Source organism: Cygnus olor, chromosome 6 (assembly GCF_009769625.2).
Source record: "Cygnus olor isolate bCygOlo1 chromosome 6, bCygOlo1.pri.v2, whole genome shotgun sequence".
NCBI lineage: Eukaryota > Metazoa > Chordata > Aves > Anseriformes > Anatidae > Cygnus > Cygnus olor.
Genome location: NC_049174.1, coordinates 20,423,748 through 20,441,451, shown reverse-complemented (window position 1 = coordinate 20,441,451; position 17,704 = coordinate 20,423,748). Strand labels below are relative to the sequence as shown.

The window sequence follows — 17,704 nt, the reverse complement described above, 5'->3', positions numbered from 1 at the left end:
AAATAAATAAAATCCACAGCACATTTTATCTTGATATATTAAAGTCATACAAAGATCTCCCAAATCTTCACAAAATTAAGTCTGGCTGTTCCTTAATAGCAATTACCATTCTCATCTCCAACTCCTACAGGAAGGCTGCTTTGGACCCTCACCATCCAAACAGTCAGTCCCCTTTTAATTTCTAAATGGGTAGGTTTATGCAGCCTGTATCAATCTGAATTAATGCAAGGATTTCCTTATCTCTTAACTCTATCCTACACATTTACAGACAGCAATCAGAACAACTTATTGCCTCAGTAAAGATTTCGATACAGACATTAGTAGGGAGAGCCTTTTCTTGCCATGAGATCAGCCATGCAGCAAATCAAACAGGGAACCTGATCTGACCGAAAACTAACCCAGCAGAAGAACTAGTTTTCTGTCAGATCAATGAGATCTTTTCAACAGCTGCCTGTTGCAGCACATTAAATGTATCATGAAACTGCATACCAAGAGTTTACAAATAACTTGCTAACAACCTTAAAAATAAAACACACATGAAATAACATCTCCTAAGAAGTGCAACTTACAGCTAGCATTCTCTTTTACAGGCATTTGAACCTCCTAACCACTGCAAAAAAAAAAAAAAGCAACAGAGAAAGGAAGGCAGAAGAGCCATATCATTTGACATCCATACCACGTGGCCTTGCTTTTCAAAATTACATTTGGCCAAGCACAGATGAGCAATAAGAAGCATTCACATTCTCATAGAGAAAGAGGGTAAAATTTCTCCAACCAACTAAATCCACAGGATGGAGACAACATATATGACAAGTGATGATTTTAACTTTTTATCCTAGGATCACCACAAACTTTTAAACACCCCCTAGAACAGCTCATTGAAATCATTTTGCACCTTGTATACTAATTAGCATATGATATAAAGTTTACTCTTTTGTGAAGTGCTCTGAAAAAACATCCTGGAGTACCTCATCCTGTGTACCTTTCCTCCTGCAAAGCCCACAGAGACACTCCAATACATTATTTTTCACATTTAAGTGGCGAATGGCTGTTGTAACTGAAGCCAGCCCTGAGGACTCAACCCCATTCCTCAGGAAGAGCTAAGCAGTGCTTTCCACAGGTGAAGGGCTCTGCTTCAGCGGTGCATGGTATTGCTCACGTTCACAAGGCATTTGACCCTGGCACGGCTGCTGCAGAGGGACAGGAATGGCTGCTGAGCTGAGGTCAGGCTGGACCATTCTCCCCTCCCTCAGATATAAAGATACTTTAGGAACCCCTCATGAAATTCATTAAAGTAACAATTCTGGAGATGTTGGATGAATGTTATGCCCACATTTGGTCAACTGCATGGAATTTACAGGTTGTTTTACCATTTTTAAGAGTATTGCGACCAAATTTAATGGTGTCCAGTATGTTGAAGCAAAAAATATATATTAGACTAATCATAAGATTTGTCACGATACAAAATAAACTTCAATGCATTTGAGAAAAAAAGTCACATATGTAGCCTAAGCTTAGTAAAAGTTCAACTCAAGCCAGCTAAGTTTGCTATGACTAAGGATCCAATTCAACACAACCTGGCCTCAATTTCCTCACTAGTCATTCACTTTACTGCAGAAATATTGATATCTGATAGCACCAGTAAGTAACTAGCAATGAAGCCTCCTTCAGATAAGTATTTGTGACTCCAATGAGCATCTACCCTTATAATAGATGAATTCTTAAAAGTTATTATTTAGAAATGATTTACACTACAAAAAAATGCAGGCTTTGTAAGTGGAAAGGAGAAAGACATTCAAGAACTCTCACCCAGCCCTTCTGCAGAACTGCAAGAGAAAATAACCACTATTAAAATAACTCATATGACTCACGTCACACCCTAAGCAACCCTAGACAAGGCTTAATCCAACACTTTCTGATGCTTTTTTCTTTAAAAAAAAAAAAAACTTAGAAGAAAGACTTGCTCCTCAGCAAAGATAGAGCTTATACCAGTAGAATTGCTTCTGCTTGACTAATTTAGACCCATCCCCATGCTGAGCAAGACAAAGGCCTCTGGAAAACAAATGCGTGCCTATGTGGGGCCTTCATCAAGAGCCGCTTCAGGTGTGTCACCGCCCTGGACCCATTGATACCCAGCACCTGGCCCCTCGGCCCTCCTTAATCCCTTCTCACAGCCTAGGAAGTGCAAACAAGCACTTGGATCACCTGGGCCAACAGCAAGTCACCCCACTTCAAGGAAGAACTTCTCAGCTGTTTGGTTTGTGCTCATGGAAAACAGCTAGCGTAATAACAAAACTGGGTACCCACAGCTCACGGCCCCGATCACCAACGCGCATTCTGGTTGTCGTTAGCCTGACGGTGATTAGCAATTGGTGTGCAATATCAAAGATTACCACCAGCATCACCAGGCAAGACTCCTGGATTTTTTCATCGAAATGCCCTCATGCACACACAACAACCCCAGTCAGATCGGGCCTTTACCACCTGCAGTATCTGCTCCAAGTTCAAAGTGTCACGCACAAATAAAAGCAAGTTTTCCCAAAGTAGTTTATTAGCAACAAGCAACGTGTAGATCAGGAGACAGAAACCTTCCCATCCCACGTACTGCTAACCACAGCCACCTTTTCACACTGCAGAACTCCAAACACATGGGATGAAGGTGGAGCACGTGTGATCCGCACTGACCAGACAGACAGACAGAGCGCACCGCAGCAAGCCCGCTGCGGAGGGGGCTGCGGAGGAGGGCGGCAGCCAGGCTAAGCCTCACCCCGCAAACCGGGACAAAAACAGCTGGGTGAGCCGGGCTGTAACCCGTCCGGAGCACACGGCCGGGCGCGGGGGCACGGGGAGCTGGATGGGGGGCGACAACGACCGGTGGGGGGGGGAGAGGGCAGTGTTCAAACGCAAACCAGAAAGAAAAAAAGAAAAGCAAAAAGGAAGTCAGGGCGATGCAGCAGCAGGTCTCTGGGTGAGCTCTACCTCCCCCATCCAACCACCGGAAAAATGCAGACTAATCGGAGCGGATGCACGTACAGCTGCGCGCACGGCCGGGCGCGCATCCGCAGAGTTGCCGGGGTCCCGGCGGAGACCGCGGCTCGGTGCGGGGCTGACGCCGCCCCGCAGGACACCGGGGCGAATCCCCCACGCCGGGCCGGGCCGGGCCGGGCCTCACCGGGCGGGGCGCGGCGGTTTCTAGAAGGAGCCGCCGCCCCCCGGGGCCGCCGCCGGGCGGATAAAGTTTGCGGCAGCCGCCGGCGGCGCCACCGCAGTGCCGGGCGCATCCGCCGCAGCCAGCGAGCCCCAGCCCGCCGGGGGCCGGCCGCCCCCCCACAGCATCCCCCCGCCGCACCCCCGGCCCCGCTCCCCCGCCGCACTGACCGATGACCTCCTGCAGCTCGTAGGCGTCCCTGCAGATGGGCCAGCCGACGGCCGGGGCGGCAGGCGCCGCCTGGGGCTGCTGGACGTGGACCGGCGACTCGCCCGGCTCCGCCATGATGCTGCTGGAGCGCCCAGGCACCCGGCGACCTTCTTCAAACTTCCCTTCCAGCAGCACCTTTCGGCCGCGCTCCCTCCCGGCCGCCCGGCGGAGGGAGGAGGCAGGGCACCGAGGGGGAGGAGGCAGAGGCGGGCGCCGCCGCCGGCCCCGGCCGCTCGCCCCTCGCCGCTGAGGGGAGCGGCGGTTGGGCCGCCGGCGGAGCGCGGCCCGCGCCCCCCTCACACGGCCCCGGCGCCCCCTCAGGCGGCCCCGGCGGCGCCTCCCGCCCGCTCTGTCTCCGGCCATCTTCCTCCTCGCCCATCGCCCGGCTCCCCGAGGGCCGCGGGCGCACCCCGGGAGGCCCGGAGGAAGCTGAGCCCCGCTGCGGGGATGCTGGCGAGCACCTGTTAGGCCGGCACCATCAGCACGCAGGCATCGCTGGAGCACATCGCCCGAGCATACAAGCGTTACTGCCGCCGGCGCTGGTGCCGCACAGTTGTGTTTGAATTTCAGGACATGAAAGCCGCTGGGGGTTGGCAGCTCTGAGGGCTCCGCGCAGCAGCGAGGTGGCCCCTGGAGCCGAGCAGCCCTTGGGGACAGGTAGCAGGGCCTCAACGCAGGCAGACCCAGCTCCCCCAGCTGCGGTGAGGAGGAGCGACGGGCCCCTCGGCCAGCCACAGCCCGGCGATTCCAACAACTGTGCCAACAAAGATCATAATTAAACTTTTCTATTGCTTTCCCTTATGCGAGATCAGATTTTAAGAATCCCTGATGAAACTCTGCTATTAATAATATTAACATAGAATTTTATTTTTTAAACTTTTCCACCCTCTTAGCAATAGTGCCGCTGTTGTATAATGCCAGCAGGATTTTACTTACTATGAAATAATTTAGGAAAAAGAGAGCTATTTGTACAGTCTACAGTCTCACGCCTACTTTGAATGCTGTGCATTAAAAGACTTATGGAAATCTGAAAGAATGGTAAGAAGAGATTTTCAGCATAGATTTAAAATTTCACTTCCTACTACAGCAGGAATTTAAGGTCATTGGAACTAATAATGGAAATGTGAGCAGGAACCTTCTCAGAGCAAGCATTGGTTAATATTAAAATTCAATCTCAAAATTGTCAGAAAGCATGGTGAAGTGTGATATCAAGCCATAACAAAGAGATACACATAGCTTGTTAAATACTTAATTGAGTCCTAGGTCAATTCAGGATGAGCCTCTTTTACTAAACTTTATGTAGTTTATTTAGTAAAGACTTTCAGTAACTAGAAGCAAAAAGATACATTTTACTGTGTTGCTGAGAAAGCAGAATAATGAACAAGATTTTCGATCATTGCTTAACATTTCAACAGGTGTATAACCAACTTGCAAACGGGGACTCATTTGTGCACTGAACTTCTATTTTCTTAGAAGCAAGAGCTAAGCTCAGTACGGAGACCCCCCAGTAATAGAAAAATCATTATTAAATGCTTTTGGGCTGAAATGATGATTTCCCTCAAACTAGTTTTTAAAAGCAAAGTAATTAAGATATTTTTATATACACACACATTAGAAATTATCTGCCACAAAACTAAAGGTCAACATGACTTGGAAGAGGAAGTATTAAATTGTCATTCAATATTAAGCTCAATGCCAAAACTAGACAAACTTGTTGTTAGTAGAGAAGACCTTTCTGCCAGCAATAGCATGGAAAAAAAAATAAGACAGCATAGGGCAAATCAATCAGCACAGAGAAATGGGTTATTCACTAATGATGGAAAACAGCCAACTCCTCCATCTGTACTCAGCTGTTGCGGGTGGTGGCAGGGGGATGTTTTCAGTTCCTGAGCCATGAATTCCTGTGATGCTCCTGCCCTTTCACTAGCTAGACTGCTGGTTTGTATCTGATACCATCATAGCATTATTAGTCCTGGGACAAAAATCACAACTTTGGTAATTTCTAGGGAGCACCTGCACTCCCCAATTTCTTGAAATTAGCAGCTTTTATAGGAAGAATTTTCCAGGATAGCAATTCAACAAACAGTGGGACCTGTGGGAAATACTCCGTGCAATCTGGATAACACTCAAAGTTCCAGAGCAGAGTACGATAATGCAAAAGAAAGCAACAGCAAGACCTTGAAGCAGTTGGTTTGTGCTAGTAGGCCAGCTGCCTTTTGGAAGCAGGTCCCCTGCTGGAGACGTACGGGCATAGTCCTGCAACATTAAAGTCTCTGCTGCTTAAAGAAGTACAGGAAATATTGTTTGATCATGCTTTTCAGACATTGAACAAATAGCTATCTGCAGATTTTGGAGATTCCAGAGAAAGAGCTAGGACTCACTTACACAGTCAGTGCTCTGCAAGTCAAGGACAGCTCAGAACAGTCCTATCCTGTCTGAATATGGTGTGGTCTTTCCAAACGCTTCAAAAATGTAGGACTGATTTTTCTAAGCCACTGAATCCAGTCACCAAGTGATTGATTCCAAAAGTGAAGTATTTTACATAGCCAGGCTACAAGAAGAACTAGTGCTATTTAAAGCCTTTTAGGCCACCATGGGGAAGAGTTAAGACAATGCTCAGACCTTTCAGTAGCCCCCAGTAGTACGGTATGAAGACAGAACAACAACAGTGTTTAGAGCAAAGTAATTCTGGCTTGATCTGTAGCTTTAAAGGATTTAACTGAGAATAACACTTGTGTGCACAGTAACACAAGTGACCAATTAGTTAGCCTTAAATATAAATATACCTATATAAATTCAGAGATAAGCATAAGGAGTAGGGCTCTCAAGCAATCACACATACCACTAGAAACACACACCCAATCCTTTTTTTCTGACAAAAGGGGAAGAAAAAGAAATAAAAGTAAGAAGAACAGCAGGCACAACCTTCTGCCACATAACCCACAGCAACCACAACCATATAAACTAGCACAAACTTAAACAGCAGGAAAGAGCTATCTTCGCTTCTACCTCAGAGAAGCAAGCAAAGCCAAGCCATCTTCTTACCCAAAAATTGGCCTAATATTGCAGTTATGACCATCACATGGTACAGCACAGCTGCCTGCAATTTTGTACCTTAGGTTTGAAAGCCTCTAATTTGATAGGAGTGAGGAATGGTTGTGCTTTTAAACGACATCATTGGATACAATGGCTGATACAACAGCAGCTGGTGCTGATGGTAGGGGACTAAATGCTTTCAATCACCCTTTTTCTTCTAGCAAACATATAGTTAAACAGGTAACATACCCATTATTGTCACTGGGATGCTTGCTTTCATTAGAGCTTGTAGTTTAGGTTAGTTTTGGCTAACACAAAAAGCACTAGTATCTTTTAGGCAACATGTATTACAAAAAGGGTCTTTATACACTGGAAACCTTTGGTTCAGTAGTCACTGTGTCAGCTCTGCTTTTGCTAAATCTCACTGAAGTTAATATCTTTCAGGGCATAGTGACCTTACAAAACAAGTTACCTTTTTTTTTTTCTTAGGCTGAAGGCCTTGATGTCTGTGTCTCTTCTCCTCCTCCACCTCCCTTCTTTGTAAAGCTTTGCAAGCTCAGCAAGTTTCCTCCTTAAGCTCAGGCTGTAAGATTTTGTGTTCTGGATATTAATGATTGTTGAATCAGTAATCATTAAGCTGCAGTTCATTGTTATGTAGTTAGATTGGCCTTTTAATTATTTCTTCATATGCTATACCCCAATATATATATATATGCCCCAATATATATATATATATATATATATATATATATATATATATACCCCAATATATATATATATGCCCCAATACCTACCGCTGTGATTAAGGGCTTTTCCTATTAGAAACAGAATGAAGTCCTGTTTTCTTTCATGAAAACACCAAACCTTTTTCTTAAGTATTTTCTTCTTTGACCATCCTATTTTTCAGGCCATAGATACAGGAAATACAACTTTGTCTCAACCGCTCTGAACTAGAGGGACCATGATGGGTGTTTTGAAGAAGCCACTTAAAATAATAATGGAGCCTATGCAAGCTTCTTTGCAGAGCTGGAGAGTGGAGATGGTCTCATACGAGCTATTTCTTCAATGTCACAGCTAGCATTGCATGGTAGAACCACCATTAAGATAATTGTATCTTCATATCTTCCCCATCCAGTTTTTAAGATGAAACCATGAGAACACATATTGCAGCTGACCTGCTGCTTTTACCAAGCCAGCCAAAATTGAAAATCACCAGTTTAAAGATGACTGGCTCAGTCCAGCACCGTAAGCATTGGTGGCTCATTACCTACATCATGATGGTACACCAATGATTATATATTTCAAACATTCCAAATTCAAAATTCTGTATACATTCAGAATATTTACACAGCAGTTAGTCATGCATTGACAACAATAGCCTTTTGGCAACATACACTTTTTGGAACTTGCAGGAATCATAATTTCTGCTATGATGATTTTAGGATACAGTCACCATGAAGATGACAATGAACTAAAGATTAATGTTGCTTTTGAATTCCAGTTTAATATTATTAAGATGTTATGGGAGTGTCTGGTTTACTGAGGCTTTTAACAGAAATGACCTCTCCCTGGCTGTGGATGGATAAAAACATAAATATGTTGATCTAGGAGCTTCCATGGCTTTCATGACTGTGGGGTATGAATGTCTCATGCATATTAATAAATTAATATTCACATACTGAAAGGCTGGGGAATACAATTATCTGAATTTTACAGCTGGAAACAGAGAGCTTAAGGGATTTGCTAAAGGTCGTACAAGAAATCTGTAGCAAAACTAGGACTATAATGCATTTTCTAAGGATGAGATTTCACACAGTCTCACAGCGAGATCAGGCTGATTGCTAATTCCCAGTTTGGTTCAGCTGAAAAAAAAATTAGCTAGTCTACCAGGCAGCCAAATGAGTGAGAGAGAGGATGAACTGGAGAGGCATGACAAACTGTGGCCAAAAGTGGAGAACAGGACATGGTACCATTTCAACGAGAGCACAGTTTTAGATTTGTTAGATGGTTATGGAATGACAGTAAATCCTAAGCAAATAACTTCATTATAAAAGGCTATTCATTGCTTGAGTAAATGACCCTAGCCTTTCCGCATTTTCCATTTATAATATCAGGAAAAGAACAGTTCATACTTTACTGGAAAGCTGCAAACTTCAATTCAGCAATGTTTGTAAAGTGCTTGAGCTCTTGGGATTGAAACACTAAAAATAAAATGTTTTACTTTTACTTTAAGGGATATAAGCTGAAATCGTTTTGTAATCTAAAAGCTGTAAGTATGCCTGTATATGAAACCCAACTATTAAACAGATATTTGTGATGACTTTTAAAATTACCATATTTTTTTTCTAATGGAAAACTTGGGGTCGGTACTGGTGGGCAGTGGTCAGTGCCTTCTGGGAAATCAAAATGGCAGTTAAAAATAAAATAAGCTTTTCTCATATTTTATGATTTCTTTCCAGCATTATGATTTACAAATGAGAAATAAAGCTGTCCAGAGCCGCTGGCGAAGTTTCCCCTCGAGTAATTCAACTAGATTCCTAGTGTAGCTCAAGCATCCTAAAAAGCTCAGGCTCCTATCTCTCAAGGCAGCTTGTTCTGCTTTTGGAGGACGGGCGGAGCTCCTCAACCTTGGAGGGAAAGGGGTTGCAAACACCACTGGAGTGCATGCAGCCCTGGCAACAAGGGCTTAGCACCGAGAAGCCTCCAGTGCTTCATGTGTTGAGTGCTCCCTACACCCACCATTAACAGCCAGAGCAGCAGTGCAGAGCAGAAGCACTCTCAGCAGAGCTGCAGATCCAGATTTGGAAAGGTGCCTATTGCTTTAATTCCTTCTAGCCTGAGAAAGCACTGAAACATGGCAATCTACCCAAAGGGGAAAGGTCAAAAATTGACATCCTTTCCTATTTATCAGGCAAAGCTCACAAAGCTTCCCAGTAACAAGGCAAGCTATGAAATAGTGCCTGAAACGAAAGTCCTGTAGGAAATGAGTAGTCCACTCCAGGAAGGTTAAAATGACAGCTAAGACATTAAAAGTAGAACTCAAATCTAAAGAAAAATCTCTCTTCCTCAGAACAGTGAGAATGCTGTAAGATTCCTAAATACTATAATTGCCTTCTCTTCCACCTGTAAAAAAAAAAAAAAGCTAAAATGTACAGCAATAATATCCTTAACTGTTCACAGTAGAAAAGAAAAAAAAAATGTTGACTCATATTTGCATTTTAGCCTTCTTTAAAAGACCTTTACCAATTGTTTTGGGCCTTGCACCATTTTTTAATTGAAGAAATTGAGTTTTCAAATGTAACAGTATAAACAACATTATTTTTTAATGCATGTTTTACTGTTCTTATGGTTTCTTTAAAAGTCCAATTTATCCGTGAGTGACAGAAATCTAAATGTTTTAACACTGCTTTTACTACAGAAGAAACAGAAAATAGGCAGGTTAGATACAACCTAATTTTCAGTTTTACTGGCATATTATTAAAACAAACAAAACACCACCAATAGACATTTTTTCACAGAAATAAAAGCCCGACATTTAGTACATACTAGTGGTATAACATTCCAAGAAAGCACTCCTAATTTTGTTTCAATCATTACCAATACAGTAGAGTCAATCAATACAGTATGTGAAAATCAGATAGCCTGGTATGAGCAGGTTTTGCTTTCATAGCCTTTCATGTATTTCCTCTGCAAATACAGCTATGAAAGTCAGAGCTCTGAGCTGGTGCTCTGACCTGTATGATTACCCTTACAAAACTATTTACAGCAGTAAAAACTCTGCTTTCACTAGTTCTGATTGTTTTGCTTATGAAAGGGCAGTTATTGTTCTAATATAAAAGCAGAATTTTTCCACACAAAAACATATTTGGAAATGGTGCCAGTCAAATGCAGCTTTTCCTCTGTTGGTAAACAAGTCCTAGCATGGGCACAGCTTTGTCTTACCAGTGATTACACCATCACGTGGCATCGTTCTGGTATGAAAGTACTCACTGATGTAGGTCATGCCAGTTACACAAAGCATCAGCTGAATTGATGTAGTTCTGGCATTTGATCTTTGAGTGGCACCAGAGAGAGCTGTATGGGAGCGGATATTCTATTTCCACACACCCAGAGCAATGGGAGTCATCACAGCTCTCTCTGGAATGTGTAGGGCCCAGGGTAAATATTGCTAGATAACAACGAAAGGCAAGATTAGTATTTGATGTGAAGAACTGGGCAGCTGGAAGCTCTGGGACAGCTGAAAATCTGACCAGGCAAAATACAACAGGAAAATACTTAAACAGAGCTTTCATCTGAATCTGCAGGGTCAGTGAAAAGAAAAAAAAAGAAAAAAAGAAAAAAGAGAAAAAAAAAACACAACTCTTGTAGTATAACCTGATTCCCTATAGTAACTAAAATCTCTTTAACGCATCATGCATATCAGAAACTGTTTACTTAGAATAAGTTTACTACAAACTTGCATTACACAGACTTGAGCAATGCACTATGCATATATTTGAAATGTAAAAGTGCAATGTCCTGTAACCTTACAATACAAAAGGAAAGTGAATTTATAAGGGAATATGCAACCTGTTTAAGCTGTGCAAATGTAGGAAGTTAATCTGGTCTCCTACACTGGTTCAGGTTATGAACAAAAACTTCATTCCAAGTCTTTCAGGAGCCCAAAATCTTGGCTAGCCTGCTGGCACACTGAAGCAACTGAAGTTGTTCACTCCAGGAAGAAATCTGCAGACAATGGAAAACAGCCTGATATTCCACACAGGGCTGAGAACCATCATAGCCCTGCAGGAAGAAGGGTAGCAAAGCTCAAAATCAAGGATGACTTGCAGGTAGTTCTGACAGCAGTAGCATGAACGAGAACAATACCTAACATATAGAAAACAAATAAATGCTGGGAAAGCCTTTGCTTCCATGACTGGACAAAAGCAAGAGGCAGGTACTTAAATAAAGATTAGATTTAAAAAAAAAAAAATACTGTCAAGCAAAATGTGAACTGTAATTGCCAAAAATACACCTGAAGAGCAAAGCTTATAAGGTTAAGGCCATTAACACAGTTAGGGACAGGAGGTGCCCAGCTGCACCTACCAATTCTGGAGCAAGATCCCAACCCAATGTCAACTTTGTTTTTAGACAGCAGAATGCTGATCTGTAAAATGTTAGAGAAAAAAAGTGTATTAAAAATTATAGGCTACATGTGAATTTAAAAAGTAAACAAAAGAGCTAGTAAAATTTTATATTGGCCTCATTGTAGCTTCTGTGTTATTAGATATACTGTGGAGGTTTGTGATGTGCCACAGACAAAACTTCAGTGAAACCAAAAGAGTAGCTTGGTGACGAGAAAAAAAGGCACTGGTGAAATCCTTCATAGGCTTGTGTATGTTGATGGCAAAAACATATAATTTAATATTCTCAATTTCCTGGAACAGATATGCTAGAGGAGTATCTCAGCTAAGCAGCTGATTGACAAAGTCAGAGTCGTTTCGCTGGATAAACATTCTAGGTTGCAATTTGTGTGGCACAAGTCTGAGCATGTCACAGCAAAGTTGGTGTCTTTTTCTTCCAATTCAACAAGATAGCTGAAAGTCTTTTTAAAGTAATACCATCCATACTGAAAGGGACTATAGTGACAGCATCACATTCTGTTCCATTGATGCCATATCCTGTTACTTAATAGTGCAGACTATAATTTAGCAGTTCTAACAATGAATCATTGTTGGTAACCTACAGACATTTTTCACAAAAAACTCCAAACCGGAATACTAATAACGGGGGAAGCTGGAGGCAGAAGAAAAAAATGGGATATGCAAAACTACAAAGAAATAGAAAACCTCAAATAGCAAGGGTGGTGAGTCCCTGGGAATGAATGCTGCTTTGAAACAGACAAAAATGGAAATAAATCATTGTAGATATCAGAGATGACAGCCAGGGTTACCACTCCAGCCAGAGACAGTGAAAGGAACATAATGGCTCCAAACCCAGAAAGGAGGGAGACCAGATGCTACAGAATGAGATGTAAGTATTGTTTCGTTGCAGAGCTGAGGCAAGATCACCAAATCCCCTGACACAGAGCAAGCAGAACAAATGAATTTTCCTTATCAACAGCGGCAGTGATATTTCAGCTGAGAATCACTAAATATCATTTTTCATCTCTAAGCCATACAGGTAGGTTCTGGGTATCACCTGCAAATTTTAAAAATACCTTTTTATTTGTAAATGTTTTCCAGAAAGGAAGTTGAAGCACTAGAACGGGCATGATCACTTATGCCACCCCAGCTGAAGGGCAGGAACTCCTTTGCCTGCTACAAGGTTTTCAGCAAGCAGGTAACTGACTGTATTCCAAGAATCTATTAATAACATGGTTAAGGAAGACCAGACAGGTTTTGTACCTGCTTTTACACCTCACAGTTTTTCTCTAATAGGCAGAAACATAGTGGCCTTTAATAATGAGAAGGGAAAGGAGTATTTCCTTTGCTGCTTTGTCAGACTAAAAATACATACCAGTTCTTTCTCATTAATTCTCCCAAGACTCCTAACAAGTGATAATACATACAGGGTTTTTGTTGTCTCTCCCACAAATGTACTTCCAAAGTTATATAAGAGCATTTTTTGCTGCTTGAAACAGAGTAATAATTAAACACAAATATGTAGGAGTTACAATATTTGCAAGACATATTTCTTCTGCTGCGGTAAAATGCTTCCATTTTAATGGAGCAAACAATAGAAAAGGTTTATTTTCACACTTACTATATCCTATTTATCGATATTCCCTGACACTATTTACTGTCTGAATGTTGTATTGAACAATTAAACAGCAGTATATGTATACTTATCTATATATAAATCAGAAAATGCTCTTTTTTTAGATTCAGATGTTGTCTGCTGAATGCTTTAAATCAAAAAATAAGACTTAATAAGGGTCTTAGATTCTGAGCTGAAAAGTGAATTAATGACTCCAAGCTCACAGAAGATTTTTCCACAATATGAATAAAATAGTTTTGGTTTTGTTTGTTTAAATTCACATTTCTACTGCAGATAGTACTAGTCGTCTTCAAAGCTGCTCTGACGAATTCTGACAAAGCATTTATTCAACTGTGCAACTTCTGTGAAGCACTGGTATATATACTAGTCGAAAAGCAGGAGAAAGAATTTAAATCCATTTAAAAGTTTTTTACCCCCCAAAAAAGAAAAGAAAAAAAAATAATTTGACAGTTGTATTCACAGAAAATCTAAAGGTGCCTCACAAGAAGTCCAGGACTCAGCCAAGGTGTTTTAATGCTCCCTGGCATCAGTACAACAAAAGAAACATCATCTTATGAATGATGAGACACTTCGGGAAACTGCCCCTGATGTCATGGACCCTGAGCTGGAAATAGTGCTGTTCAGCTACCATCACCATTAGGTCTGTTTTCTCACAAAACATATCCAACCATGTATCCAACATCTGTACACACCAATGACAACATGAGATCTCTGAATGAATCTCAGGGTTCAAAATTCACCATTACTTTTAAATGGAAATCTTTTATTCTGGAGATCCCACACTGACTGTGTGCTACTAGATAAACATGTCCGGCCGGCTGCCTTCAGCCAGGGGAATTGCAACCTGACACACACATTATGAATCAGGAAAGTAACCAGTATTGATTTGTATTAGTGCTGATCTCGTATTCCTCAGCAACGTTCAGGTGACATTTCCACTCGCTTGATGAATTATAAGTTCTTTTGTAGAAGCAAGCCAGACAAATCCAAAGGACTATTACTTTCAAATGAGAGATATCATAACAGAAAGAGCCTGTTTTCTCAAGTTTTGAAGCATTTTTAACCTTGTGCCCCCCAAAAGTTGCCAAGCTGACTAGCATGGATGCTAGATGGATAATGGAACAAGACAATTACCACAAACAGACAGCAGGCTTTCCCAGGCTGCAGAGTCAACACTATCTCAAACTCTTATCACCTCATCAGTCTCCAGTACCTCTGCTGAGACTGCCACAAAGCATCATTTAACAGCAGCCCCAAACTGCAAGAAGACAATGAACTAATTTTAAAGCAGCTGACACTCACTCAGATGACAGGGCTAGATACAGCCTATAATCACAGAGGCAAAGGGGCCTATCTCACTTGCAGATTGCCAGTTTCTAGATTTGTACGTTAATTTTTAATTCCCACTCTCGCCTACACTTTGCTTGGAAGTTCGGCTGTCTAAGCAATTTGCAGAAGCTTAAATTATTTTTAGCAGGTGGATGTCTACATCTTTTTGCTACTTATACTAAGTACGGAGTCAGTGACGTTTTGTTAGAATATACCTTATATATCTCTTTATACTCTCAGAAACAAGGCTGTGGGAGGGAGTAATATCTCATATCATTCTAATTGATATTGTTGGGGAGACGAAGAGGAAAGACAAGTTTTTAGGTCACAACTTCTTCAGTTCTGAAGCAGACACAGGAAACTTGGAGATAGACACTGATCAGAAGCAGGGACACTCAGGGATGGAAGCACTCCCTTACCTACAAGAAGAATGTTTTTCATGGAACTGTCACTCCAGCTCTGACCTCTCAGCTCTTAGCCTGGGCTGCTTTCCAAAGATGAGCCTAGGAAGAGCACTAAATAATTTTGCTACATATTAAAAATCATAAATTCAGTACAGATCATTTTTGCTGTACAGAGCCTGCTGTTGTTCCAGAGCTACTAACTCTATATCCTACAGCCCTGACAACATCACTGCTTCCCGCCTTGCTGTCAGGCTTCTGTGCCTCACAGGTGCCAATTATCCTTTTCCCTCAATTGTTTAAGAAGCTTAAACTCCAAATAGTCAATCCCTACATATATTTGCCAGAATTTTAGTGATTCTGCTCCAGAACTGAAGCAAGCCTATATGTACAAAAGCCTTCTTAATTCTTTCTAGCAGTATCAGTGTTCTGTAAAAGATAGGATCTCGTATCTTTATCCCGCCATTGCTTTACAACCACTCCTTACTCTTCCATGTACTTTGATTACTTTTCCCATGGGCTTTATATGGGCTTTATCACGGATTGAAGGGGAAGCACACACACATTTAGGTGCATGCAAGAGAGAATACATCTTGTTTTGCTTTTAACTTTGGATATATTCTGAGACTTAAAGCATTTTTGGAAGGTGCCTGGGCTGGGCAACTCCATGAGGGCAGGTGAGCCAGGCCCGCAGGTGCTGAGAGGCAGCAGGGGCAGCGGCGGCCCAGTAGGCCGCAGCCTGTCAGGATCTGGCCAGGCAAGGGGGCAGGCCCAGGGATGGCAGCCAGGAATGGCCAATGGTCCGACGGCCGCCAGGTGAGTCTGCAGGGACAGGGCAGGTCCAAGGTGAAGCTAGGAAGCCCAGGCAGCAGGGCAAGAGATAAAGAAGAACAAGCCTGGCACAGGCTAATCTACAATGCAGTTTAGGCAAAGGCTTGAGGTCAGATGCAGGACCAGAGGCTCCAGGAGTGCTCCTCACTGTTCTCACAGGAATCTGGTCCAGGCTGTATCGGAGCTGGCCTTGAGCACAGACAGCAAAACCCCTGCAAGGGGACCCTCCCTGGTGGTGCACTCAGGGCCCTGGAAATGCTGTGGTTTCATTTTAAGTCTGCTTTGTCTGTTGGGAGTTCCAGTTTGCAAAGGATAGGAGCTGTTGGTAGGACCTGCAGTCAAAGTAGAAGTTCTCCTTGACTTCACAGGTGCTATAGAATGTGAAGAGAAGCTGATGGAGGTTAACATTTGTACTAGATGTGCTGTAGTTCTTCACTGTGATCAAACTGAAAAATTCAGTGGTTGGTTGTATAATTACAGTAACATCTTTAAAGATTCTTGCCACATGCTGGAATTCAGACAGTTGGTAGCTGTACCTGTCTCTTCGAAGTTCTGGAACACAACCAGGTGAGGTGGGAAGGGCAGGCAGAAATTACTTGTCAACAAAAAGTTTCTCTCCGTGTTTGTTCAGTCCACCACTATTTCACTTATTTATAGTCTTTCTCCCATTCTCATCATCTTACCTGCTGTTGTTTAAGTTATCATTCCTTGTCTTTCCAGGCATTTATCTTTACAAATCAGTTAGAAATTAACAGCAGAATTTGAGTGCTGAGAACTACTGTCTAAAACATTTTCTTTTAACCAGAAAGGACATCTAAATTCTACATCTTTCAACCAAGTCTTGTAAAAGTTTATACTCAAATACACAGGAAGAGAGAACAGAGAGAGAATCACTGAATATTTTCTTGATCAAGAAAGTTTTCAGTTTATTCATTCACACCAGTTTAATTCCCTTGGGTATATAAGTATGCATAATGAATGTACAATGTAATGTGGTTGGTATACAGTGCAGTAAAAAAAAAAACATTTTTTGTAAGAGAATTGCAAAACCACATTGATTGTTAGTATTAAGACACTATGAGAAGTTTCAGGTTACTGAAATTGCCTCATCACCTTCTGAACCTCCACTTTGGAGGATTAACTAGTTGTTTTGCAAAGCTCTTTGGAAATGTAAAAAAAAGTCAGCCCACTACCATGCTGGCATACCAAAAACTAAATCCTTCCACAGTTTATCTGTCTTCAGGTACAACATTTGGTATGAAGAGTGATTTGTTTAAAATATCTCTAATACTTTATTTTCCTCTTCAAAAAGATACTCCAATGCAGAGCCTGCCTTCAAACTTCAAAGAGTCCACAGAGCCCAGAGGGCTGGATATCAGACACCCACTGTCTCCCAGGAAAGCCCATTCCTCCTATCTTAGTGGGGAGGGAGCAAGCTGAGGCACAGGCAAGTGAGCAAAACATTAAGTGGATTCATTGTCCTATGGTACACTGTGATGAGATACGCCAATGGTCACGGGAGCTACTGCTTAAGGCATCAGGAGGCTGGATTTGGCCCCCATTGGGTTCCCTTGCCTGGAGGCTGTTCATTCAGCCTCTTTGAGACAGAGGTGTCAGCACTGCACCAGGCATTCCTGGAGTGGGAAAGCCTTCCAGCCCAACACTACTGAGCAGAGCAGGGCTGTGATTTTCTCACATTGTACCAATAGTCCCTTGGCAAAGCAACTAATTAAATTAGAATGATGGAGCTGAAATTTATATCTATTTTCATTACTTGGAGACTTAATAAAATCCCTATCTGAAAGTAGAAATTGTGGACCACATAACACTTGAAGTGATAAGCTATTGAAATAGGAGCTGAGAATGAAATAGCACCTTTTAATGAAATTCCAGCTCTGAAAATTATGTTCCCTGTCTTTCTTTGTGTTGG

General features: G+C 42.2%; 1 protein-coding gene and 1 long non-coding RNA gene across 4 annotated transcripts in view; one reads left to right on the top strand and one right to left on the bottom strand.

Moving 5' to 3' along the window:
• STK39 (serine/threonine kinase 39) overlaps positions 1-6,549 on the bottom strand; it is a 92,833-nt gene extending 86,284 nt beyond the window's left edge. For 2 of the 3 annotated variants that reach the window (XM_040561224.1, XM_040561225.1), the window contains exon 1: positions 3,379-3,796. In XM_040561224.1, the coding sequence (XP_040417158.1) occupies positions 3,379-3,781 (403 nt within the window). In that variant the 5' untranslated portion in view covers positions 3,782-3,796. Of the gene's footprint in view, positions 1-3,378; positions 3,797-6,463 lie in introns of those variants that run through there. The other variant, XM_040561227.1, reaches the window with a different exon arrangement.
• A 5,632-nt stretch (positions 6,550-12,181) lies between these two features.
• Positions 12,182-17,222, top strand: LOC121072340. The gene is made up of 3 exons (XR_005821134.1): positions 12,182-12,466; positions 12,679-12,775; positions 17,087-17,222. It is a non-coding gene; the product is annotated as an uncharacterized LOC121072340 (long non-coding RNA).
• Positions 17,223-17,704: the final 482 nt, after the last annotated feature.